This window comes from Dendronephthya gigantea, unplaced genomic scaffold (genome assembly GCF_004324835.1).
Source record: "Dendronephthya gigantea isolate DGI-Jeju-01 unplaced genomic scaffold, DenGig_1.0 000043F, whole genome shotgun sequence".
NCBI lineage: Eukaryota > Metazoa > Cnidaria > Anthozoa > Malacalcyonacea > Nephtheidae > Dendronephthya > Dendronephthya gigantea.
This window is the reverse complement of record NW_021163053.1, coordinates 1,692,564-1,720,361: the sequence shown is the minus strand read 5'-3', so window position 1 is coordinate 1,720,361 and position 27,798 is coordinate 1,692,564. Positions and strand designations below refer to the sequence as shown.

Here is a 27,798-nt window from a genome sequence, read left to right as displayed (position 1 = left end):
ACTACCCCTTGACCTTACGAATAGTATAATTGCCTTAACAGACCTGAAAGTTGTACCTATATAATTCTTATCAAAGTTCGATGCCCAATGTTATAATAGCCCCCATAATTGTCGTCACAGTCTGTTAGTAATAATTGGGACCTTAAGCATGTAGGACGGGAACACGACGACGGCAGCTATCAATACAATGCTTCATTGAAAAGAAATGAATTATTAAATACCTATGGGAGTTTTAGACGTGATCTACGTTCTGTTTACGACGGCAAAACGTCGTTTATTACGTCCTATGTAGAACGTCTGCATTTCATGACCCAGTGAGCGCTACCTCGAATTAGGCTCTATAGAATTGTCCCTAAACGTAAACACAATGTTTTCGACGTCTTATATCTCGTTAAATTGGTACAGTTGATAATATAAAACAACGCTTTATCATAACAATAATTTAAAGGAGTATTCCAGCCACGTCGTCGTCGTGTTGCCGTCCTACATGCTTAAGGTCCCTAATATAGATCTTAGGAATGAAGGTAAAGAGATATATAACTCCAGTCGACGCGGCTATAGACTGAAGTCAGTGTTTGACTGAAAATTTGTCATGGAATTATAAAAGCAATAAAAATTACGAAATGTCGAAATGAGTATTACATTAATGGGCTTGTGAGAAATCTGAAAAAACAAATTGTGATATTAGTTTACCTACGCGGGTTGACTCTACGTCTTTAGTTTGTTTTTGATGTAAATATAAAGTAAAATCAAAAGTGTTGAAGGATTTTATTGTTTTTCTTTCGTAACCTCACCTGTTCTGCATGTATATACGAGTTTTGAAAACGTTAACGTCACAACTATGACGCACTGAACAATTTTGCCCGCCATAATATATAGTCATAGTGACAGTAGGCTACATTCTCCGCATAAAAAAGTTTTGTCCTGGAATTTGAAATAATCCACTGTGCGTGTTATTGTATATGTTATATTGGCCAAAAAATATCTAAACTTTGTGCATGGCGCTTCCAGGGGGGGATGTTTACAGTGAAACGTCTAGGCATATATATAACCATGCCGTAAAGACACAAGTCATCTTAGTATTGGAGATTATAAGGTCGTGGTTATGCTAAAGGAAGGGGCGAAAAACTGTCTAATAATGTGTTGGGCACTTGAGCTGGGAATTGTTCTAAATCTGGGTTGTGTTCTAAAAATGTCAGTATATAATATCCTAATAAATCCGGGTAAATTGACAATTATACCCGCTGTAGCAAGCGAAAAGCTAGCTAGTTCATCGTTTTGCTCAAGAATGCGCGAAATGTCCTGCTAATGATTACAAGTTGACACATTAATTTTTGCGACAATTATAAAAACTTAGACATACCAATATATATCTTAACGTCTAAAAAGGCAAAAATTTCTCGACGTTTTGATGTAAAGGGATTTGTCTTGAGAGTTAGTATGCCACACATGCAAGTTTGATGACTATATACCATATACTAGGCCCTATATACTAAAGTTGAGAACCAGAGGGAGTCTGAGGACAGCAACTTAAGTACTTAACACAAAAGATCATAATTTTCTAAATAGTGCGGTGATATTGCCAGATAACTGTTTAAAGTGTCGACAAGACTCTTATTGTGTGATGCCTGAAAAACTGCTATCATAACTAAGTTATAACTGTGAATTAGTAGACCAAACAGAGACGAAAAGTGAGACCCTCACAATTGTCCGGCAATTGTCATCACCATGCTGTATATTGCACTTAAACATCTGCTTTTATCAATCTGCAAAAATTGCTCGACTTTCGGCTAGGCGGCCATGCATGTTTGAAACTGATATTCGTCGAAGCGAATGATCAAACAGGAACACGGTGAAAAACTGGTAGATCGAGGCTATTGCGCTTCTTTCGTAATTATTTGAAAGATTATGAATATGGTGCATTAATGGCGAACAGAAGGAGAAGACGTTATCATGAAGAGTTGAGTGTTTCCTGGCTACTGCATGCGACTGCGAGTTAAAATGAAGTTCATGCAAAGATTAGCTAAGACTGATTCATAACTGAGTGATTCCATGCAGCGATAACAAAGACGTCGGTACTTCTCAGCAGACCGCGGCTCAGCTGTCGCCATCAATCACAATATTTAGGTTTTTAAAAGCACAAGTTACAAGTAGAACCACTTGCATGCCGATGTTTGGATTTGGATAAAAATGCATGCCGACAGAAAGATATACATCGTAAACTTTCATCCAAAATGTAACTCTTCCTTATATAGTTTTAAATAGCCTTATACACGAACCTAACCCTCGAAAACATAACCCACCCGCCGGACGCACAAGTTGCTCAAATTGTTATTGTTCCTTCTCTACCAGAATGCTGTTTATAATCAAAGGCTAATCGTTGGTAAAACTTAACATTTAGAGATTAATCGTGACTCCACAGGAAAAGCAAATGGAAATATATTTCGGATCGGGCTGAAAATAAAATGCATTTAGCCCAACCATGCAAAGAGCTTGGTTGGTTGGCTTGAGAAATGAAAAATTTGTCATTTAGCCCGACAAATTTGTCATTTCATTTTCTGATAAAAAGAGACTTGGAAAAAAGATTGAAGACCGTTTTCAGAACTGAGTAATTTACACACATTTTATGCTTGACAACTATTTCTTCTCACGAAGCTTGTCGATGTGTTCAATTGTTGGCAAACCAGTCGGTAGTTTTAGTAAACTTCCTTCATTTATCAAAATGTTCTCCGCCTCAGCTAATAAAAAAAGAAACTATACGTCTAAACCTTGCTTGAAAGAAAGTAACAGTGGTCTGGATCAGAGCCGTAGCTAGAAGCTTAATAATTTCATCTGTACACTGCATGAGGACCAATTTGCATCCCTGTAATTTATGAGTATCAACTAATAGAGAGAATACGACTTTTTATCTTACCTTGAACGCGTGTTATTTTGTTACCATACGCCAAATCTGCTTGGTAACTAACTATGAACGACAAGGGTAGTATAGGAACAAGAATGGATGGTTTCTTGGTTTTCATAAACCTATTCAATGTATATTTAACAACGATTTAGAAAGGAAGCGGTTGCCCTTGGGCCTGGTAGCCTGAAAATACTAAAATGTGCCCCTTTTTTCAAGGGAACGTGCCCTTTTTGTGTCATTAAATGTGTGCTATTGTAGTACATGAACTCAGACTCAGTAGAGATTTGTATTTAGCAAAATGTTGCATTGCAGTTGTAATTAATAATTAGGTATTAAGTAAAGTAATTCAGTGAATTTCACTGTCTTTGCAGATGTACAGGGGTAAATGTGATATAGGTCTAATTGAAAAGTGCACTTTTTTGTCAGTGCCTCACCACTTTCTGAATGGTTCTGTGACCTGTGCACCGTAGAAACGTTTTTGAACCTTTACTTACCCTAAAATGGCTCCAGCTGTCACAACAGCATAAAATGAACCCCACCAATAGAACATATCACGGGTAAATGCAATTTGTGTTGCCATACCGCGTTGTCTCATTTCATTTTGAACAAGTATCTGCCTTTCCATCTGGTAAATAGCATTATTACAATGTTAAAAGGCTGGCTAGTTTAGCTCCTAATAAAATGAAGTTATGTCATTTGATTAGTTCAATGGCTGAAGATAGTGGTTCTTGTAGTGTTTCATACACTTATAAAAACTTAATTCACTCCTCTATTTGTCATACATTACCTGTAGATTTCTTATAATCTAACTCTATAACTCAATGACCATCATCTGGGTCTGGGTGTGGTTAAGACTGTTTCATTCATTAAAGTTCAAAAGGTATGTTTCAAGGAGTGTGTTTCGGCAACATGTGACAAAGTGGTTCTCAAACAACTTCTGACAGTATTCAGAAATCGGGTGCTGTGTAGACAGACAAGTTACCATTTAAATTACCATTGTTTGCTGTTGCTCCTGCATTTTCTCCATAGCTCCTGACATTCCTTTGGATATATATGAACCCATTATGGCTTTGAATGCTAAATTAAAGGACATTACTGTCAGTATGCATGCAGGTTTATACTGTATGTGCCAGTATATCGTATGGTTTACATAAGAGCTCATATTCTGTACAGCTGTGGTATTTCTGACTTGATTATTTTGGGTTTAATAACCAAAAAAATTTACTTATTGGATACATAGGCCTACAAGGCAGGGGGGGTAAAACACTCTCTTGAAAATTACGAACTAATCAAGGAACTGATGAGGTAAATGTGAACCATCTGTGACATAATTCTTATAGATTATAGATATGCGAATATATCCAAAATTAAGCAAACTCTCTGGTCAACATGACCTGCAGGGTAGAAGATGCAAAGGAAAGTCAGACTAAATATATACATACCATATATATACTTGCTGGTGGATTATAAATGAACAACATGTGCAATTTTAAAAAGGAAGAGAGGCACCTTAACACCAATATTTAACAAGGGGGCACTAGTTCACTAGGGGGGCACCCCCTGATTACAACGGTGCTGATTAGTGATTACATGTGTCAATTTAACCGCCCAACGTAGTGGACCCCTGAATTTGTTAAACATTGTCTCAATTTGCACATCTAAAAGTTAAAAGAACCTTTTTATCGTATTACATACTTGACAGTTTTCCTCTCCTTGCTTTTTTTATAAGAACCCTGGGAATTTACCGTGATTAAACGAGTATAACACTGAAAATAGTACATTAACATTTTGGCCGTTTTGGTCCTTTTAGGTGTTAGTCTATATATAACTTGCTTACAGGAAGTGATTGTTCGAGGCGCTAGTAGTGTAGGGGTATCATGTCAGATTCCCATTCTGACGACCCGGGTTCGAGTCCCGGCTGGCGCACATTTTTCTCCCATGTTCTCTCGTTTTTTTTTAAATGCGTTTCTTTTATAATCGACCATTTCTACTACAGTAACATGGCTGAAGCAACATAACGAGGCACAGCAAAAAAGCCACTGGATAAATGCAGAGATACCCAAAGAGATACCCACTGGACACTTGTCTGCGCAACAACTGTGTACCTCTAGGTCATAAGGTATCTAACTATGTTCCTCATCGTCCCTCAATATCCAATTCAAGATGGCGAAATTTTCGAAGCAAACAAAACAAAGAAAACAGAAAAATAATGACACCAAAAATGACAAAAAAATACTTAAAAAGGTAATTTTATTGCATGCAAATTGTGTATTTCGTTAAGAGGTTTTTGATACTACTTTTGTTCTCCAAACAGAATAATTCCATCAAGAAATCGAAGTATATGAACAAACAACGTGTACTCGTGTTTTGCGCACGTGGAATCACGTTTAGGTAAATATATATGACCAGATTCTTGTATCGCAATATGCTCTGCCTCTTTCAGAAGGTTGTTGTGAAATCCTTCAAGATGAAAGATGAATATTGAAAAAAATCTAATTTTTCCTTTTTTTCCAGATGGTTTTCGATTTTTGTTCCAAACTTCCTTTAATATCCTAGTATGGGGGAAATTATTATTTCTTTTGGATACTATATATTGCCGTGCAAACTTTTAAAGAACTTGATATTTTTTTCCGGTTGCAATCATTTTGTTTGGTTACAGCTGAGTTGCTGATCATCACAATTTTTTTTTTATTTCAGAGCACGGCATCTTATGAATGATCTTCAAACTCTTATGCCTCACTCAAAATCAGGTGAACTATCATTTTCCGACAATCATATAGCCTGATCCGCAAAGCAAAAAGATATAGCAAAAAAACCTTCAGTCTGATGAACGTTGGCAACTAGAAAACCCGATTTATATCCTTGTTCTCCATTTATTCTGCACTAGTGCTTCCATCTCTAGTTTATACACATATTGCACGAATTATGCATAAAGTACTTATACAACATGCTGTATGTGTATGTTATTTCTGGTTGGCATATAGTAATGTCAGCATTACTAAACTGTTTTTCCAACTTGCTTTGCTGATGCATATGCAATATCAGAATAAACATCACTTACCATTTGAATTATTTAATTAGATTCAAAGCTAGACAGAAAAGATAAGCTTTTTGTTGTTAACGAGGTATGTTGCCTAAGGCATTATCTGTTGCTTTTTGGTTTATTGAATATTGATGTGATCGTGATATGGTCAAATGTAATTTTAATGTTGTAAAGTTTTTTCCATAAGGTGTGTGAAATGAAGAATTGCAACAAATGTGTATTTTTTGAGATGAGGAGAAAGTCTGATTTATTCATGTGGTAGGTTTATAAATTACCATCAGGTGAGGATTATTGCCATTCATGTTCGCTTTTAAAACATTTATGGTTGATATTCTAATAGTACTAATATCTTTGTTTTGGATATGTATCCTGCCAATGAGATGTTATCAATTCATTCTTCTAGGTTATCATGTACGCCTCATGGACCGTCGGCTAAATTTCTTGTTGAAAATGGTAGGGGTCTTACAGAAAGCAGTTTCAGCATATTTTGAAGATTAAATTAAGACATAGATGATGTTGTCAAGTTAATTTACATCTTAAACTTTGTCATTCAGTTCACACAATGGATGAGTTAAAGTTAACAGGGAATTGTTTGAAAGGTTCTAGACCAATACTATCATTTGATAAGGTAAAGATCATTTGTGGATGTGTGATAATGATTATGTGTATGACCATGTGAATTTATATCTAAAATGGCGCAATCTATATTCAAACCTTCTTCATGCCAATTTAAGTGCGACAAATTACATCAAAGTTTAGTTTCGCTTGGAGTTTGTCCTTAGAAGCAACCAATATTTTTAAAACAAGATATGTTGATTACTGCTTAAATTTTCTCAATGTTGGCATGTATGTTTTTTTAGAGTTTGGATCTCACACCACATAATATATTGTTAAAGGAAATGTTTACACAGGTATAGCTTCTGGTAATCAATATTTTTTTATTTTTGTTTAAATTGTTTTCTCATATTATACAGTTTCAATAGATGCTTTTCCTGTTGCTAGATATTTGGTACTCCAAATGCTCACCCGAGAAGTAAACCATTTTACGACCACGTGATGTGTTTTAGCATTAATGACAACCGTATTTGGTTTCGCAATTATCAGGTAATTTGACGTTTTCAGGTGGTATTTCACTGGGTGATATCCGTTGATATGAATAAACCAAGAGAAATCGCATCCAGTGAAACACCAAGATAGCGGCTTCAATTTTAATTTTTTTGTATACTTTTATTAAACAATATGTAGATGGTAGATCAGTGACACATCCAGTTCAATCAAAATCAATGCTTCAAAATTTGATTGCTGTGGATAATTTTCATAAATGTCATAAATTTTTATACCTGTTTAGATCATTCAGGATGGCTCTCTTCTTGAGATAGGTTAGTGAAATCAGTTTCGTTTATTTCGCTATCAATCATCGTTGAAAAAACGGGTTTTCCCAAAAGAATTATTGAAATTTTTATTATTACGGGCTTTCAACAATTATTAATCCATCACCCAATTCTCCAATAATACGTCGGTATATCATCGTACATGTCTACTTCAGGTCCCAGATTTGTATTAAACCTTGTTCGGATATTTGAAGGAAGTTTTGGTGGAGCAACTCTATATGAAAACCCACTCTATGTCTCTCCAAACGAGGTAAGTTATTTTTCTCTGCAAACTCTATGGTGATTTTCAAGATGCCTTACCCACCGGAGTACTACTCCCCACCTATAATAATTCTATTTTAAAAAAGACAGTTTACTCGTGATTTCTCGCAAATTAATCCTACATATTCTACATTTTATGGGATTTACTGTAAATATCTGTAGGAACTATATACAATTGTTAGCAACTCGAGTTATTACGCCCTTATATTTGGTATAACCTTGGGTATACCAATGCAAAATTTTAGCTGTGATTACAGAAACTTCAGATCTTCCGAGGTCATTCTATCAAGCAATTTTTTATTTTGTAGCATCGTCGAATGCTGCGGCTTAATGCAGGCCAACGTTATCGCAACAAAACCCTGGCCAAGGAAGCTTTAAATGAAAAACGAGAGGCAATCAAGGATATACCACCAGATGAAGTGGAAGATGTATTTCATACGATAACCCAGCAGGAGGTGAATATGGCGAAGAACAGGACTTAATATCATCAGTTTTATGATATTCTACAATCTACATTATGGAGAAGTCAGATGGCCGTCTAGTGATTGGTCACTGTTTAACACTACAACGTTTTCCAATCTACGGGGACGTGCCTCACGGCAATTGCCGTTTACGCGGATGATTTTATGCAATGAACTGATCTGAACATAGACTAAGTGGTTCATTGGTGATGATGGTCCAACGTCCATTACGATATAGGCGCGTCTAATATGCGTGTAACAATATATAAGTGATAGCTATTTCTATTGTATGTACTGTTTGTGCAGATTCCATGTTCAATTTTAGTGTTGAATGCTAATCGTAAATAACTTATAACGGCATTTTTTTCTGTCGATTAAGTTAATCTCTTTCCATTTTTTAAATTAATCGCACGTTTCAGCATTTTTTTGTTGTAAAATCCCCTCAAAGAATAACAAAGTACTTAACCCAGAAAATTCCCTGATAGAGCAAACAATCACGTAAGGTTTCGTACCCTGAATGTGAAATATATACTTGAATGAAATATATGCTATAAATATAAACGATCATTTCTACTATGGACAAACGGCGTCAGGCTAAGAGAAAGCTAAGGATTAAAACGCAATTTCCACAACAATCACCACAACACTACGATATGTATATACCATTCTTTTAGTGTGTGATTTATTACTATTTTGGAATGATATTGTCTGTTACTTCACAATTTGTCCTGAATTATAGTTAAGGAAGCGAAGGATCATTATTAACTGTGGCTCAAGTTACTTCTTAAAGGAAATACATACGAATTATTTTGACCATAGTCATAGAAGTTCTGTTTAGTTAGCCGAAGATCGGCCTGTCCTTTTACGGAAAATGGCCAAAATGGGGAAATAACTTGTCAAAGATTGTTGTATTGCCCTGTCCCTCCATACACGGTTATAATATATATAGTGATGATCTTGATCTTGTGGAAGTTTCTCACTGGTTTCAAATGTCAACTGGCCACTTTCCTGGCCTTATAAGGGACAATCCAGTCAATCCTAATTTCTTTTGTCACTTGTCTCGTCGCTTTTTTGTCGAAATTTTTTCCTCGTGAGATGGGTGATGAAGATCGGAAGTGGGCGGAGGTTTCTGAACAGTTGGATCTTGATAAATTTCTAGTGTCGATCTTCAAATTGTCGGAAGTCGACAATATCTACAGTCACTTTACTATATTATAATAATAACTAAAGTTTAAAATTATGTAAACTGAAATACATGGAGTTTTCAGTTTCGTTTTCAGTTTGTAGCGTTGTATATAATTATAATACTTCACATTGTATATATCTATAAACCACATTTTATCAGTATGGTGCGTTGTAAGTAGTTTACTTGATGTGTATCCGCCATGCAGGTCGATTCATGACATTTTATCATTACAGGAATAGTCCTCTCGCAATGCCATGCAATAGTCAGCGTCAACGAATTTTTTTTACTCATTTCTGACAACTTGCAGTGGAATTTAGCCTACATATATAATATAGGCAATTATATTGAATGACACGTTGCAAAACAACTTCATAGTTCATATATATGCCATTATAACAGTCTAGAAACTTCGTATTGTGCTAGTAATCATCCCTTGCATTCATATAGGCATAAAGACCTTAAATCAATATAACAGTCGCAGAAGGCTTACATACATTTACTTTGTATTATTACAAAAGATTATACAGTTGATTTAAATTATGACGTAAAATTTCGGGAGCAGAAGGCGAATAATGCGATAATTATGATCATGGTTAATACGATATTGATAGATAAATTCCCTCTTTTGTCTTGATATTTGAAATTTGAATTTCAGGAATGTTTTTAGTAAAGCAGATACGTGCAACATGTCACGGGTAACACAATATATATATATATATATATATAATATATATATATATATATATATATATATATATATATATATATATATATATATATATATATATATATATATATATATATATATGCATATATATTCACAGAAAACAGGCAGCGCAAATAACGCGATAGTAGGCGTACTATCTACGTAAAGTAGGTATGAAAATAGAATGTAATCAACTCTCACCGAATACGTGATTTTGAATCTAATCTAACTGAATCACGTAGATACAAAATCACGTAGGATAAGATCTAATTTGTGGGCTAATTTGTGTAACAGACCACAAAGTAAGGGCTAGCTGCATTCCATTGTCGCATTTTCCATACGCACGTACACGCACGAAAAAGTCTAAGTGCTTGCTTATATGTGAATATAAGTGAATAAATCGAAAAAACTTAGTTTTCCTATTGTCGTACGCATTTGTTGCCCTAGATGTTAAACAATAAATCACCTCTCAATAATAAGCTGTATCGATCGACGATCATACGATCATTACGATGTAAGATTTACGTATAGGTATTTTAAAATGATCATTGCTTCCATTTGCCGTGAATCGTTTTGAAACAATATTTGATGAGTCTAGCTCAATATCCCTTGCCTACTTCGCCTCGTGTGCCAAATGTGGATTAAACAATATCTAGTGAGCTAGTGACGCATCCCAGCTCATTAATCCTGATTAATCTAGCTAATTACCTGCTGCATCTTCACCACGCAATTAACGCGTGAATGTGGTTCTGATGGCCGACCTTCCTTTGTTTCAGATATATTTTCCCTAAAAGCAAGCCTATAGGATTCCCCTATTCTTTTTAATTATTTTCATAACCAAAACTACCAGAAAGTTTCAGAATACGTACCTAAATGCACACTGATTCACGATACTGGAGTAATGGTTGCTTGCAATTTATATATTACAGTAATGTTAGTGAAGTTAATTTTACTAAATATGGAATGATATGATTGCGCGGGTGGCGAAAGACGTCAGCATTGATTTAATCCCAGCCTTGGCAAACCAGTTTAAACCACCTTAAAGCACAAAAGCTTATATTTAAGACCATGTGACCGTATATAGATCTGCAACACGTGTTTCTCATGCAGATTTCTTGAATTAAAAGTGCGCGTGACTATTTTGTACACTGCGTCAATCATCATAACAAGGAAATGGAAAAAGTTCCGCCGGGTTGTTTGTCTGATCATAATCCTATACAGCCCCGTTAACAACAATAGATAATCAGGCATTTCAACTGATTTTCTATTATTTTTCTATTGTTTCGGCTGATTCGGCACATGAGAAAATGAGAAGCAAGACATATGAAACAAGCCTTACTCCTTTAAACAAAAGCTATAACGCTCTGAACGGGCTAAAAGCCCGCGCCAGCGTCACTCCAGGAAAACAACGATTTTCGATTGAAATTAATTCCCATGCAAAGCAAAGTCCATGATCATGTTATACAATATTGTACATGATGCTAAAGTGTCACTTTTCGCTTTCTAGAAAAGTAGAATTTATTTTTTTAAAAATACATTTCATTTGTGAACTTGCGAAGTCATGGTCGAGAGCGGTATTGGTATTCTATTATTATTTATGACTAAATATTATATCCTAGAGCTATACGTAGGCTGAAGGAATCACAATACAATACAATTAACTCCATGACTCTGCTAAAATAAAGTTGAATTATGATGTGAAAATGTATTGATTAAACGATACAATATTGTTTGCATAAACGCATAGTTTCGTCTTCCTCTCCAGATCGCTTTACTTCCTCCTTTATCAATTATCACGCTTTTAGTCATTTGGAAAGCAAGTAGGCAAAACACCAGGCCTCCATGTTAAGTCTGACTGGAGATGAGTACAAATGATTTAAAGCTTGGTCTGAACTGAAGACCAAGAATTTGGACGTTCATGGTCACTGACCACGCATTATGTACAATCAATTTTCACAACGTTTATACTCTGCTCCATTGTCCATTCAATGGAAATGGTCAGGGTATTATTCCAATCCTACACTTGATTTTCAGAATATATGAAGACTATAAATGCATTAACGAAGGTTAAATAAAACGCCTTCCATGACAATGTGCATTGGTGCACGCAATGCACATACGCGTCAGTTCGCCACTGGTTGTCGCCAAGCGAGAAAATTCTTTAAATTTGAAGCCTCTGAAGTATTTATGAAGAATTAAATATTCAATCAGCTATTGTGAACATTTCATTTATATTTCAGTACCGTGGATTGCAATTCAAAGCATTGTAAAAAAGAGACTAAGTGATAAAAAAATCATGATTCTTTTAGTTCTGCGTTTCAGTTAGTTTCATGTTTAATTCCACCTCTGACTTCTTCATTGCGTGTACAAGGTATCATTTATGTCATCATACTATATAGGTATAGCTTTGCAATTGGCAGGCAGGAAAGAAGCTGTATATTGAATGCTTTAAGACTTTATAGCCGGACATGTATATTAGCTATCCGTGATGTGTGGCACAATGTTTATGAGTTTTCTGTGTGACAGTGCAGGACATGTTTTGTCAATATTAGACACATCATGAATAAATAATCTTGACAATTCCCTCTATTTTCTTTTACCAGTGTCCGGCCCAATGATTACTGACGCGATATATTACCGCAAGTATTACTCAATACTGTCTATAGTAATATAGTATGTAAAGAGCACTGAGAAATGAGAATTGTAAATGATTTGTTGAAAATCTCAAAACGAATCAGATTTTCTGTTTCGCTGGTCCACAATCTCATGCACACTCTAGGAATATTAGGCCAGGGACGGGAAACTCACGACTTTACTCCATGGGAGAGTTCATTATATAAGACTACTATGATGGGTCGGGTAATGCTATAAAAGATATCGTAATCACTACGATGATAATTTTGTAAATTTTCCCTTGTTCCGTCTAAATGCGAATTTAAGATGAGTTTCTCGTCCAGACGGGAGAGTTAAACGGGAAAGTTCGGACGAGAGACCTGTCTGTGTCCGGAGTCACATCAGACGAGTTTTCCGTATGAATTCGGCTATTTATACAGTATTACAACATGCATGACTCTAGTATATATATCAGTGGTATATACCACAATCCTACAATCCATGCTGTAAAATCTCAAAATTATGCTCCAATACACAACCCTACAACAATGATTTTAACCTATGTTTGAAATAACAAGACATGATGCGTTATTCATCCAATGATGCACTCCACTGATGTATTTCTTACAGGACTATAGGATGTTTTTCTAGTTTTACGCTCCACTACGAAGGGACGTCACTTTAAACGTTATCATGTGGGGCGCTGGTTCCGTGTTTGCTGTACTGTTTCGTCTACGTTCCATATGCTATAATGTATGCAATTACCACTGCACTCTTTCATAATAGGTTCTTAACAATACATATACCAACATAAAAATATATTTGCGCATACTATGCAAAAGCTACTATTCTGCTCATAGGTGGCGTACTCGACCATTCCGATGTTTTGAGTATATTACGATTGTATCATAATATTGATGAGGCTGTAGCCTATATATTAAGAAGCATGTGCTCAATATTGTCTTTGGAAATTTTCCAGAAAACTATTAAGCAATTTCTGTAAAACTGTGTCTGTTAATTCAAGATGGCCCTATTCAAAACTGATTGCATGCTATTGAAATCTCGAAATTACTGAACATCGTGACTTGAGAAAACTTGACAATGTTTAACCGTTTGCCTTTTTTAGTATTTTTAACTGAACAAAATATTGTTAACTGAGTTTTTAAAAGAAGCATCGCCATTGCCATTGGCATTGCTATTGGCATCGTCACTGCCATTCAGAATCATGCCGGCTATATCGCTATAAATAATGCCTTGCCTAAATTGTCTTCGTATGAAAAACCAAATCAGTTTTGAGTCTAAATGTCCTAAAACCTCGCCAACTTAAAAAATTGAAATTTATTGGCGATGCTAGGAAAGCCCCATGCCATGCCATTCCCGTGTAGCTGCCATTTTTAAATACAAAAAAAAAGGAAACGCTGCGTATGAAGGAAACAAAAAATGCTGTCCCAATGGCAATGCTCTAAAAACCTAGGATAGAAATTTACTCTCTAAATACACACATTTCTGTGAATATATAAATATGTTTTGTTAGAGTTTTTTGCAAGATTTGAGTGTAATAAATTATTTACAAGGTATCGTACGATTGATGCTAATGCCACTAATATGGCGCCATACTCCTAGCGAGGCTTCTTATTGGCTAAAACCTATGACGTCACGATCGTATGACTGAAAATACATGCGGTAGGATTTACAAACAACGGCAGATTGGCAATACTCTGTTTGGCTGTAACAGAGCGAGGAATTTTGTTGTTCAAAGTTATTACGACTTTCTTGAGTTCAAGAAAGAATGCCTTCTTATTGGAAAAATTTGAAGCTCTTTTATGGACTTTTTCTTATAACATGTAGCATTAAATTGCTTTTTGTTTCAGGTAAATATATATCTATTGAGCGAGTGAATGTTAAGAACCTATAAAGATATCGTCATTCGTTTGTACATCGGTGCACAAATTGTGTGGGAACTTTTCCATTTTGTCACTATACGGTGTCAGATTTCAATGATGTAACTCTCGGCATTAGTTTTAAGGTGATCACCTTAAAATCGCGTAAAGGAAAATAGATTTTGACAAGAGAACGCTTTTTTGTATTTGTATAGTAAATTCAAACGATTTCAATTTATAGTAAGGGAGGAACCTTTATTAATATTTAATTGAAAAACGTTGAAAGAACTTTTGAGTCTAGAATCGTGTAATATTACTTACATATCTGTTCAAATAAATTGATTGCATTTCTTTCAGCCTTGAATTGCGATGTAAACGGTGACTGTCAGTGCGCTACAGCCGGTCCACAAGGGACGTCCTCGTCTATTCCTGAAAAGTTTATATGTGATGGCGAGGCAGATTGTAGTGATGGCAGCGATGAGCAGAGTTGTGGTATGTTAAACTTTGTTAAAGTTGAAAGTCTTTAACGGTTTATGTTTATGTCGACGTGTAGGTATGGGGCCTCTTTATTGGGCCGGCGATACCTAAAACGAATCTGTCGGAAAATGCTTGTAGTCAACATAGTGGCTAGTGGTGTGTTGTATGTAACAGCGAAATTTAACTATACTTTGTTGATTTCTATTCTAAACTAATGTGCTTTGTTTGGTATGTTATTTTAATGGATTGTACAGTACCAGACCTGAATAGATTTGCACAGAATTGCCACGCAGACAGTAAAGATTTATATATTCAACATACGTTCTACCTTATATGTCCCTCCACTATTCATCTTAGCGAGTCTACTTTAATAGATCTGGCATCTCTAAAACAACGTTTTACCGTTTCCCGCAGTTATAATATATTTGAAATGAAAGAGAAATTACATAACAAACGAGAAGCATAGTTATAAACTGGCTATTTCGGTTTTTACTAGTATCCGGACAAGAATAATCTTCTGCTTCATCGCGTCTGGTGTATCTTTGGAATTTAACACTATTTTCTAAACGTTTTCAGGCAACGTATGATCGCAAATTGCTCGGTTTTTTGAAATAGGAAATATAGTAAGCAGTAACTTATAGCTGCCTGTAAGCAGTTATAGTTTGGGGGTATTCTGTGCGTATTAAACTGCGTATGTTCGTTAGTTTGTTTATCGTGGAATTAATATTTTACGTGGGAGTATTGTGGCGTTGCGAAGGCTTGCTTAAATGCGAGCGTTCATTGGCTATTACGGAGGCGTTTTTTGGGGGGCGTTAGCTTACTCCTGTACTTATCATTTGAAAGCTTGAGATCGTTTCCGAAACGTATATCCGTTTTTAACTCTTGTACAATAATTTGGCCAATTTGATGTATTTTGCTGTTTACGTTCCTACTTTTTCCCGAATATTTAGTATTCGTTTCTCCCTCTGAGTTTGAGTTAATTAAATATTTTTAGACTGTCATCTAAACTTCGCTGGGTATCACCAAGAACGTTTTCAGTGTTTCTCATTTCCGCTCAGAATACTTTATAAAATGGAAAAGAGCTTTTTGCTAAATAGTTGTTATGAGAATCTTTTCAAATTTTAAGCTTACGTGGTGACAGCTGGCAGCCATGTAAATATTGAAAAATAGCCACTTCAAATAGACTCGGACAATCTAACATACATAGCAACCGTTGAAGTACATACCAGACAATATTAATATAGGAATTATGGCTGCGTAGTTGCTGAATTTGCATGAAATAATATGCATCAATTGACGGTCAAGGTCAGCTATATTTTAGACTGTTACGGAGTTGTGCTTGAACTGTTCCATTTGTTGTTGATGTAAAGCATCTTTTTCTGAGTACATAGTGATGTTGCAGAGGCACAACCATGTGAAAGTGGTTGTCTAGAGAGTCACGGGATTAATTTGAGATGACAGATATTCACCTGGAAGTGAAATGTCCAAAATTGCTTAAGTAGTTCCTAGTTACGGTTAAAAACATCAATTTTTTTCCACTAAGCATTTTTAATGTATATCATCATATGATGTTAATGGCATTTTTGACAAGGTATATTAATATTTTTAACCTCGTGAGAAAAGATTTTCATTGGCTCCTTCATTCCTGAGCTAATAGCTCACATAGTTTGCACACGTGGGATTTTTGCCACGCATATACATAAAGATCTTTTCTCCTGGCCAAGCTGTCTAAAGGTACTGCAAAAAAACCTATCGCATACGTGAGCCATATCAACTGGGCACCTGTAGTAACACCAGGCCTGCTATATTTGCACACGTGTACAGCGTGTTTTGCGAAACTCAAAAGTCTGCGTTAAAAGTAACTTTAGTATGACTGAAATTGATCGAAACTATCATTGATCGAAATCAAACTGTATGTAGCTAACATCCGACTTTCCGCGTTAGACGTCATAAGAGAAAGATCTATTGTCATTTGAGTTCGTCTATGCTAGTATTCCGGCGGCAGGATGAAGCATAATGACACAGACGCAAACATATATGTGAATCAGCTGTCGGGTCAGGCTTCTAGCTGTGTGCACCGTGTCATACGTGACATGTTTAACGAGTTGCTTAAACCACGGGTAAGTCCTACAATATGTTTCTACCCCTGTTTTTTGATTGCATCGAAAGTGATCAAGACAGGAAATGACTTCAGCGGAAGAATACATGCCTACATTAATTAAGTACACTTGGTCAAAAATTTCAACAACAACCAGTGGTAGCTTTTAAAATGTAGTCGACATACTCATCCGGCTTTCCATATCATAGTTCTTCCTGATCAGAATAGCGAAGCTGAGTATTTTTCGACATGGAAGAAGGGAGATCTCTCTCTTTCACATTCCATTTCTCTTATAATTGTTTTACGGTTTTCCATCTTCATACCTATGAACATACCTATTCACCTGAACGTAATCCTGATAAAAATATTTTATCAGGAGCACTCAGGATCATTATAGTATTATCGGCCATATTGAACGACTTCCCACAAATAGGGCGCAACATATATTTGAACAACTATATGGTGATGTTGATGTAAAACTGAATACGATGTCTGAGAAATTCACTGCAGCTTCTTGTCTTGTCTGTCAACTTCAGTTATAGAATGTATGTGGCCCTTGTTCGCACAACTAACTAGGTCATGGCAACCATATTATGTGAATTGGGGTCATTTCAGCAAGGTTGATGGCGCTATTCATTAGCTAGTATATTTTTTCACTATATTCACTTGCAGTAGGGCTATTCAGCTGTTAAATCTGTTGACGTAGATTCGCTCAAACAGAATAATCAAAGTCATTGAATATTTCACCCCTGGTGAATGGTTCTTATGAGAACAGCCTGTATTGTATTGCCTAATCATCGGCCGACATTCAACATCTTTTTAGGAAACACAGGAGAGTGCAGTGATACTGAACACAAGTGTGGGAATGGTCGCTGTATCAAGAAAGAATGGACTTGTGACAATTACGCTGACTGTAATGACGGGAGTGATGAGAAACAAGCATTGTGTAGTAAGTACGATTTGAAACTTCGCCTTGTAGCCCGCCCCCATGCATTGCACTATAGGTTATGTTATTCTACTAGCCTGTTGATAAATAGGTTTCATATAGCGTTTTGGGTGGAACGAGGTTTCAGTTAATTTTTTACAAAAACTGAAGTTTATTACGAAATGTTTTCTCACAAATGCAATGGGGGGGGGGTTTGAAAAACGGCAAACCTTAACATATTTCTCCTCCCGAGCCCCTCCCCCTAATATTCCATAAAGTGTCTGCCACTGTTTCAGTTGGCCGAAGAAACGTTTAAGAACTTTTCATCGCCTTGACTAAAAGCCCTCAAAGATTTCCATACATCATCTAAAGTAGGAATACAATTGGAAATAGAATGGAAAAACACCAAAAATGTTACATGGATTCGACCCTTAGAGTTAGGCAAACGATATCGTGCCTAAATTAGTTTTCAACAATATTTTTGTAGATTTTACAACCTGCTCTTCTGAACAATTCCGATGTTACAATGGGATCTGTATACCTCGTTTGCTACGGTGTGACAAAGAAAACGATTGTCTGGGTGGTGAAGATGAACACGACTGTAAGTTTATAAATAATTATCTTATCTTATCTTATCTTTTTTAATTCGTCGCTAAACGTCCTCTGAAGCAAACTGAACTTTGAATCCTTTTTGGATTATCATCATTTGCACGTGGTGATGCAAACCAACCTTAATTTATTGCTTTATAGGTGTTTATCCAACCAATTGTTCGACTGGTTTTTTCCAATGTAAGAACAAGAAATGTGTAAGCAAATCACTTGTGTGTGATGGCGATGACGATTGTGATGATAATTCGGATGAAGATGACTGTGGTTAGTAAAATGCATTTTCGTAAACCTGAATGTTAATCAAATGCATAAAATATACAAAGAAAACGACTCGACCTTCAAACGTAAGAACCTTTGTATGATATAACTCCCTGGGTGAAGGCTCTTGAATCGAACCATCGCGACGCTTTCTTTGTGCGACACAACGGATGCCATCCGGCGTATTATCTTAAAACGGATTTATGGTACTACGTCCTGTAACAACTCACGTCACTAGAAATATAAGCTGCGAACTTCCCTTTTCTAAATTTAAACTGATTGATTTCCTCATCTAAATATAATTCTACATGGCAGATTGTCTCACTGATATCCTTCCTATTAGGTACATCCTGCAGTCCCAATTCTTTTACATGCAAGTCTGGTAAATGCATTCCACAAAATTTGAAGTGTAATGGAAAGGATGACTGTTTGGATAACTCTGATGAGGAATCTTGCCCAGCACCAACGACAGGTATGTATAATATATTCATCATTGATTGGATTATTAATAGAATAACTTTACTACACGATTTGTACAGTCCAAGGTCCAACATGTAGGGTTATCTCAGTAGAACTTAATACTTTTGCAAAGAAACGTCACATTTTTCAATACTTCTTTATAATAGTGAGTCCGTCTGCAGCAACGTGCTCGCCTGGTAAATTTTTTTGCGACGGGGACTGTTATCCAAATTCATGGAAATGCGACGGTGAACAAGATTGTACTGATGGAGCTGATGAGCGAGGATGTTGTGAGTTGTATTACCGTTGTTAGACTGAGAACTTGTAATGATATTCGTATTATACTGGGTCTTTTAGTCCTGCCGGCATGCATTTTCTGTTTTCATGCACATCGTTTGTAAATATTTTGAATAATTTTTATTTCGACAGCCGCGATTACGTGCTTTTCAAGTAGAGAAGAATTATGTGATGATGGCAAGTCGTGTGTTATGAAGTACAAGTTTTGTGATGGTAAACTTGATTGTAATGACGGAAGTGATGAGAAAACATCGAGATGTTCGTCTACTACAACCACTAGTAAGTTTATAGTATCTTGCAATCATATGGATCGTAATAGGCAGGGTAATGATGAACATGATAGGGCAACTGGTACATGACGGGATATAGTAATCATGCAGGTGTCATTGAATGCAATATATACCAGTTTTATATCGTATGATTTTTCTCTTCTAGCCGCACCTACAACGGTAAAAACCTGTGGGGAGAACGAGTATCAATGCAAGGACATGTCGAAATGTATTAATAAAACAAAGATTTGTGATAAGCATCCCGATTGTCCTGGTGGCGATGACGAGGCATCCTGCTGTACGTTTCCTCACTTGTTCAACACTGAGCTCGTTTGGCCCTCTTAAAGATCGCAGACTAAGATATTATAAAACCTTTGTTCATTCTTATAGTGGTGAATGAATGCGAGAAAAACAATGGAAATTGCAGCCATATTTGTCATGACACTAAAACAAGCTACTATTGTTCTTGCAAGCATGGTTTTAAAATGTTAAAAGACTCCAAAACATGCCAAGGTACGGTAGGATTTTGACAGGATTATTTGTGATATTATATGGTGTTTTCCCTCATAATACTGTATTCCTTATTTGTTCCAATCTGCCGTGCAAATAATCATGTCAAAACCATTTTCCCCGTAATACATAATACTGATGGTCAACATATATGTATATATATATACATGCAACGGGTTAATTGAAACATCGTCGCACCAAAATGATGAAAAACAATGTGTAGTTATGTGCATATTCCAAAAAAATGATTTCTTCACCAGATATCAATGAGTGTGAAACGATTGGGAGATGCAGCCAAATATGCGTTAATACCGAAGGTTCCTACAAATGTTCCTGCACAGCTGGTTATTTTTTATTACCGAATGGCAAAAATTGCATTCCTAGTTCAGGTATGTTTGTATGTACTTTGTGTGTTTACACTGCATTTGCCACACACGTATTGTGTTCAAACTGATGTTTTTTGCTCCCCGCCTCCAGGTAAGAAGGAGAAACTCGTAGTTGCTGTCGGGGTGGATGTAAGAAGCGTCTCACATGACGGATCTCGAGTGAAATGCCTGAAAAATACAAAAAATGTTGTTGCCGTTGCAATACATCATAAGACGAACGTCATGTTCTGGGCAGATGAATTCGAGAAAAAGATTTTTAGTTCACCTCTTGGTCGTAAGGATAACGTAGCCACGATTGTAGCAACTGGCAGCTTTTTTAAAGATTTGGAAATTGATTGGATAACGGAAAAGCTTTACTGGCTTACAACATCAATACTAGGTACAACTATAGTGCAACTTATAAATTGTAGAAAAATTATAGAGACGCAGGCCATAGCTGTTATACTGTACTTTGTACTCGCTCAGTCTTTTCCTATTGTTCGATTGCAACTCAACGAAGTGTAATCATTCACTTTAAAGTAGTTCACCCACAACACTCACGAAAAATATATATGCGTAGAATAGATTTTTCGTCGCTTTATAAAGACCTACGACGTATCTTTTCGTCTTCAGGTTCTACGATATACGTTGCGGAGTTTAATGGCAAAAATAAAATGACGATCGCCTCTTTCCAAGGAGATATTCACAGTATCGCTGTTCATCCAGAGAAAGGGTGAGTGGAAATAGAGCTGTTCGGCTATAACCTTTCAGTCGCTTTCCTTTCTAATCACGGTGTCTATTTAGGTACTTGTATTGGACAGACACAGCTGGAAAGATTTCTAGAGCTTACATGAATGGTAAAAATAAGGAAGATATTGTTACGACGTCTCTTTTATTACCGACTGGTTTGACTATCGACTATCCGAATCACAAACTGTTTTGGCTTGACTCGAAAATGCGTCATATTGAATCAAGTGACTTAAATGGAAAACAGCGTCGTCGAATTGTGGTGTATGATATCAAGCATCCATTTGATATTGCCGTCTTTGGAGATTATATTTATTGGAGTGATTCTTTGCAGAAAACGGTTTCGTCTGCAAATAAATTTACTGGGAAAAATAGGACATTGCTTATAAATAACGAGAATGTTACAAGTTTTGTTCCTAAAGGAATTTCAATTCAGCATTCTTTATCCCAACCCCAAGGTAAGTTTAAATATTCTTATTTTACTGTATTTCAATCATATTATCTTCTTTTCGTTCAACCAAAAGTGTGTTATGTCACTTACGTGTTCTGCATTTGCATGAACTAACCATCATTAGTTCATTTCATTATGTTCGTCGTAGATCAACGTAGAATAGTCCAATACATCATGTGGCCATTGTATCTCACCCGGCATATGCCACTTCACACTACACTGATACCACTACAGCCAGCATGCACATCTTGGTGTATTTTAGTATCATCGCATGGCGCATGCACATCATAGCCTTCTGTCAATCTATTTGCACTGTAGACTATAATACACGTCATAGAATTTTCTACACAACACCACATCACACATACTTTGATGTTTACAGGCGGGTGGGGTTAATTATAGTGTCGACTCCAATGAATTATTACCTTTAATAACTCACTGCTATCATAATATTCTATACGTCTGATTTAACAGTCTATATTTATGTCGTCTTCAGTTGCCAACCGGTGCACAAACAATGGAGAATGTAGTCACTTGTGCCTTCTTATACCAAATGGTTACGAATGTGCTTGTCCTGAGAATGGTACTCTGCTGCCTGATCAAAAGAATTGCAAAATGCGTATGTACTCTATATATATATATATATATATATACTTTATATTAACCATTTTTATTCCACTAACAACTAATAATATTGTCCATCTAAATTATATAGCAGTGAAACCGACGACAATTCCAACCACATCTGAGGACCGTACTACGTCAAAAGATGGTATGTAACCGTCATAAAACTTACTAACCAAAATTTGGTTCTTGAAAAGCTGATGGGAACATCTATGCATGATTAATCACGTCCAGCTTGTATGGGTCGAATGGTAACTTGCAATTAAGTTTATACCATTTTATAAATCTCTTAGAATCATCGACAACTATGCCCACTATAAAGGTCCTCGTTGGTTCACCGACCAAACCAAGTAAGCATTTGTTTATATAATTTAATGAATATGCGAAATATTTCGTAGCTACTTTAGTAATTATACCTCAAAATTGTTGGCATGTACAAGTTACCATCCTGTATGAATATTCGTCCGCGAAAGATTGATGATCACACCATATTACCATGCATGGCAACGTGGTCTATCGATTTATCGATTTATTTATGTCGCTTTTTCATTTATTTATAGCAGCTGAAGCTCATAAGTCAAAGGGAACCGGTTTAAGTTCACAAATTTTAGGCGGTATTATCGCTGGTGTCGTCGTCGTTTTATTAATTCTGGTTATTGTGGTCATATATTGTCGTAAAAAGAATACTAAAAGAACAATGGAGTAAGTTTTGCTTTCCTGTCCGGACATCGATATTATCTTGGATTTTAATGAAGCTCTATTAATTCCCGTCCAGCTATATAGCTACAAGAGCATACTGCATGCATGGAGTAATTCAAACAACTGATTATATCTGTGTATTTTAGAATTCACTACAGTACAGAAGCTGGTGCTAAAATACTGCCAGCCACTGCTGTGCCACACAAGAAGGTCGTACATGGAGATAAATATTTTCAATGTGCAAACAAAAACTTTACCGAATTTGATGTCGACGAAGACGACGAGGAGGATTTTGATAATTTAGGAGAGAAACAACCGGTATTTAAAACTTTCAGAAAACAAGATGATGAAGAAGGTCTAATTGGTCAGATGGTGTGATAAATAGTTTGTATCGAGTACTAATAACTGCTTCGTGCTAATTCATACAAGTGGTTCTATGAGGGCCTTGTTAGACAGAAATCTAGTACCAACTTCCCCTTGTATGGATTATGCGCTTTTATATCTTAATTTTCGAACATCATTTTTACCAGGGTTAAAAAATTCCCCATCCTGTAGAAAAAGCCTCCTTCCTTCGTACAATGCCCCTGTGTAATATTGCAGTTGCAGTTAAGCTTCTTGGCGCAAGCTTAATATGCATTGCCCGAGTGGGATTGTGGAAACCGGATTGCATCCCTTTGGTTCGACAAACTTCGCAAACTAATTAGGCTTGCATGGTCAGTTTCCAGTCCGGTAAAATTCGAATTACACTGTGGGGTCTTACTCAGTCAGCTAAGTGTATGAATATAACGGCCACGAGTAATTTTTTTGTTAGTTTAACCGTGTGTCACGTATATTAATTACCCTGATGATTAATAATGTTAATGATAAAAATCCCCCTCCTGCCCTGAGAAGCATATAATGACATTTTGGTGTTTGTTCACTGTACTCTTCCAAAAAATAAAAACAAGAAATTTATACCAATTAAAATTAAGTTTAATGTTTTAAAATCAGTATTTCATAAGATAATTTAGTATCGTATTTAAATACAAATAACATATATTTATTATAGAAATACTATTTTCTGAAAAACTTTCGGAATTACAATTGCAAAACAGGAAAAATAATATAAAAATGCAGTTTATAAGTAAGAATGTTTATACTTGCTATTTATTTTGAATGTAAAGTTAACTAATGACTTTAAACTTTACCTGGCAGTGCATTCTAATTGTATTTAGAAGAAAGATTTTAGATAGTGTCATGCAGGCACATTGCACGTTTTTCCAACGAAAATGTTTGGTATATTTTTCATTTAAAAGAACAGAAAAAAGACAGGGGCGGATTATTTATAAGGATCGTTTATTTTCGTTATCTTTTGTGGCCAACACTACGCTATCTTTATTTGCGCTGCAATTTTTCATGCAACCTGTCTCACAAGGCCACGGACAAGTTGCACCGTTTAACATGCCTTGCAGTGATCAAAATAGTTGCGGGACAAGTTATGCATTGAGCGTTGTAAAAATTAGAATTGACTATCGCTTATGCAGCTTGTCTCTTAACAGCATTGTTAGACAAGTTGCATTGAACAATTGCACCGTGTAAAAGCGCCTTAATCAAGGATCGGACAACTGAAGTTTCAAAGTTATCATTGCTGCATATGCCTGCATGCGTGAATGAATAATACGTTGTGGATATGATCAAGAATTGATATTACGTTAACTAAACTAACGTTTTGTAAATATTGTACATATAGAGTAATCGACTGTGCTTGACGTTGATATATCTCAAAAAAACAAAAAAAAATTTTGAACAAAAGTATGTTTCGACAGTTGCGACCAGTTTATGAGCAAGGACATTAAATAGAGGTATTCAGCTTCCTAGTATGACATTTCAATTCATTGACTTGTGTTTGTATGTAGTTTAGTATATAGCTATAAAATTCCTAAAAATAAAGTATTTACAAATATCATGTTCATTTTTGCACCTAATATTTGAATGTAAATAGTATAAATATATAGAGATTATTTGGACTATATATAGTTGTCTTTCGTGCATGTTGTTCGACCGTTTCGTTCTTATGTTGTGTTGATAAATAGCTTCTATATTTCTATAGCTTATATATATATATTTAATATGTATATGGTTATTAAATAATGCGAAAGACAACAATTAAGAAATGACCTGTAAAATAATAAATGTTTACAAAACCTGATGAACATGTAGTTGTTCCCTTAATTGACTTGTGTATTTTATGTAATATTTGATCAAGCAAATGAACCACGCAAATGAGGTTATGACGGTTGGCGATTATTCAATTTAAAACGTTAATGTTAAAATTGCAAAAGAATCGATATTATCATTACTACATTACTTTTAGACCGTAAACCACTACAATGATAGGAATACGATGATAAAACACACAGGTTAGGAACTCGTGCCGGCGAGTTCGGTTAGGGGTTTGGTCAGAAGGGCAATTTCAGGAGTGGTATATCATTATCATTGACTTCACAAATTGACTCGAACAAAAACTTGCTTCCAGTTTCCCACTCAAAGCAATGCCCCACCCAAATGGAAACGAAAATAGTTATAGGGATGGTGTTGTCACGTCCGTTGTTCCACTCCAATCAAGTGGCTCTACCACTTCACGCATGAGGTTATAAGGAGCAAAATTCTTCTAATTTCCAATATTGGCCTGTCAGGAAGTCTCCTTGATTCCTATTAAGAAAGATTCAGCATCATCTACAGTTGCCGGAAATGATGATGAATGTTTCCTTATTATTGCCAGAAAGTCTAGAAAAACAAAATAAAAATCTGAGTTACGAAGCATAACCATCACGCCAATAACAGTCAACTACCAACTGATTATAATACAGTTTCACTTATAAATAACTTCCGACTCAATCTCCTAGTTTTTTACCTTCGCATTATAAAGTACAGGGGGGGGGGGAATATAAATTAAATTTGTGGTAGGTGGCAAATTTCCTTTTCTGATCTCCCTTTCCCCGATTATATGACTGGCCTCTTAACTAAAGACTAAAACAACAAAGAAAACGTTTTGTCATTTACTTTAGGCGAGAATACGAAACATGAAATCACCGAAATAAGTTCGCTAGAAACAATTGAAATCCGTTATAACAAATATATCATTCGTACCAAATGTCGGGTCATCCTCTCGAATAAATTTTGCTAACTTTCCCCATCCTTCAGAAAATCTCTTGACTAAACGAAATACTGAAATTGGATTTCCTAAATAGTCACGTCTGCCATATTCCAATTGCTTTAAAATGTCTTGTTTAGATTGAGAAAGAATATCTTCGTATTCTACCAAATTTTCTTTCATGATATTGATGTAATTAGACAATCCTTGTAAAAGATCTTGTTCCATAAAATGTAGCTTCGTTATGTTGTGACTTTCAACAGCCGCACAAAGGCATGTTGGATCACTGAGAATTTGAAACATGTAAAAGGTAAGACAATATATAGCACGATCTTTCATTCTTGCTTCCAATTCAAAGTCGGTCGTTCCACCTCGCAAAAATACAGTCTTGTAATGCATTGTTGTTTGATTTCGGGTACCAGTCGAGGCATAATGGGGTTCAAAATGTTTGAATCATTCTTGTCCATAGCTGTTATTTATTCGCGGGTAATTGAAGGCTTTCAGATTACATTATACACAGATCACCTTCACAGCAAAAAGCGATCTTTCAAAAGGCATGTCATTTTCAGAATAACAATGAAAAACAGGCTGATGATAAAAAGATAAGTTAGCTTGTCACCTCCAGTCTCACCACAAACTGATTTACCAAACAGATACAGCAATCATCCGGCATCTAAATTGATCTAATGTTGCAATCACCTGGCATCTTATAGAAAGATAAAAATAAAATGAACGAAACACACAAATAATAGTTAGAGGCAGAGCCTTAATAAGCCACACTCTATAGGCCACATTCTAAGCCACGTGGCTATTCGCTGATATAATTCTGTAGAAAATGCATAAAGCTCAAGGATTTTCAGGACAGGATGTGGGAGAAAACGTTCTTGTACTAATTTTTACTGTGGCGGAAAGTATATCATTTCTTAATTGCTACTAGATGAATAAGCCATGTGGCTTCGGTTTGTTTCTGGCTGTAAACTTACATGTTGTTGTGGGTTTTTCATATTTCAAGTGAATCAATTTGTGGTGAGACATCATTCTATGACTGGAGGAGACAAGCTAACTTATCTCTGCAATTATTGGTCTGCTTTCCATTGTTATTCTCGTGTGTCTTTTAAAAGATGGCTTTGTGGTGACTGGCGAGTTTATGCATGCATAGTATATTTAAATCAGTACTATCGTATGCAGTTAAAAGACTGAGCTTGCTGAGAGCTTATGGTTTGGAAGTTTTCGGGACAATTTACAAATTTGGGTCATAGTTTACAAGCGGAACTCTCACAGTGAAATATGCAGAACGGTCTACAGCACCCGTTTAAGTTGACTCTTTTGCATCTTGGTATGTCTTAGAGAGTAAATGGACACATTTTGCGCAGGCTCGTGCCAAGCGGTTTGTTGCACTCACATTAGCTCGCAGCCCCCAGCTCGATCAGAACG

At 35.9% G+C, this 27,798-nt stretch overlaps 4 protein-coding genes and 1 non-coding gene across 6 annotated transcripts; 3 read left to right on the top strand and 2 right to left on the bottom strand.

Annotated features, from left to right (window-relative positions):
• Window positions 1–2,580: 2,580 nt before the first annotated feature.
• LOC114527213 (plasminogen receptor (KT)-like) lies at window positions 2,581–4,706 on the bottom strand. Its single transcript, XM_028548859.1, has 5 exons — window positions 4,598–4,706; window positions 3,897–3,979; window positions 3,397–3,527; window positions 2,915–3,024; window positions 2,581–2,738 (listed from the first exon to the last, which is right to left on the bottom strand). The coding sequence occupies exons 2-5, from the start codon at window positions 3,963–3,965 to the stop codon at window positions 2,638–2,640; spliced, it is 411 nt and encodes a 136-aa protein (XP_028404660.1). The 5' UTR covers window positions 3,966–3,979; window positions 4,598–4,706; the 3' UTR covers window positions 2,581–2,637.
• A 51-nt stretch (window positions 4,707–4,757) lies between these two features.
• Trnag-ccc lies at window positions 4,758–4,828 on the top strand. The gene has a single exon. It is a non-coding gene; the product is annotated as a tRNA-Gly (tRNA).
• Window positions 4,829–5,065: 237 nt separating this feature from the next.
• On the top strand, window positions 5,066–8,865 carry LOC114527118 (ribosome biogenesis protein BRX1 homolog). Its single transcript, XM_028548735.1, has 12 exons — window positions 5,066–5,146; window positions 5,217–5,293; window positions 5,600–5,652; window positions 5,984–6,027; window positions 6,133–6,203; window positions 6,349–6,398; window positions 6,500–6,573; window positions 6,806–6,856; window positions 6,948–7,049; window positions 7,294–7,324; window positions 7,492–7,586; window positions 7,906–8,865. The coding sequence occupies exons 1-12, from the start codon at window positions 5,066–5,068 to the stop codon at window positions 8,077–8,079; spliced, it is 903 nt and encodes a 300-aa protein (XP_028404536.1). The 3' UTR covers window positions 8,080–8,865.
• Window positions 8,866–14,251: 5,386 nt separating this feature from the next.
• Window positions 14,252–25,329, top strand: LOC114527073 (low-density lipoprotein receptor-related protein 8-like). The gene is made up of 19 exons (XM_028548663.1): window positions 14,252–14,434; window positions 14,801–14,935; window positions 17,842–17,967; window positions 18,431–18,544; window positions 18,694–18,816; window positions 19,154–19,282; window positions 19,437–19,559; window positions 19,699–19,845; window positions 20,002–20,133; window positions 20,226–20,348; window positions 20,606–20,734; window positions 20,823–21,110; window positions 21,344–21,443; window positions 21,515–21,915; window positions 22,405–22,527; window positions 22,624–22,680; window positions 22,826–22,882; window positions 23,093–23,234; window positions 23,378–25,329. The coding sequence occupies exons 1-19, from the start codon at window positions 14,353–14,355 to the stop codon at window positions 23,607–23,609; spliced, it is 2,763 nt and encodes a 920-aa protein (XP_028404464.1). The 5' UTR covers window positions 14,252–14,352; the 3' UTR covers window positions 23,610–25,329.
• LOC114527078 lies at window positions 25,330–26,830 on the bottom strand. 2 transcript variants are annotated; one of them, XM_028548670.1, is made up of 2 exons: window positions 26,361–26,830; window positions 25,330–25,922 (listed from the first exon to the last, which is right to left on the bottom strand). In XM_028548670.1, the coding sequence occupies exons 1-2, from the start codon at window positions 26,761–26,763 to the stop codon at window positions 25,903–25,905; spliced, it is 423 nt and encodes a 140-aa protein (XP_028404471.1). In that variant the 5' UTR covers window positions 26,764–26,830; the 3' UTR covers window positions 25,330–25,902. The 2 variants fall into 2 exon arrangements, with proteins under 2 accessions (XP_028404471.1, XP_028404470.1); XM_028548669.1 differs by having other exon boundaries at window positions 25,339–25,997.
• Window positions 26,831–27,798: the final 968 nt, after the last annotated feature.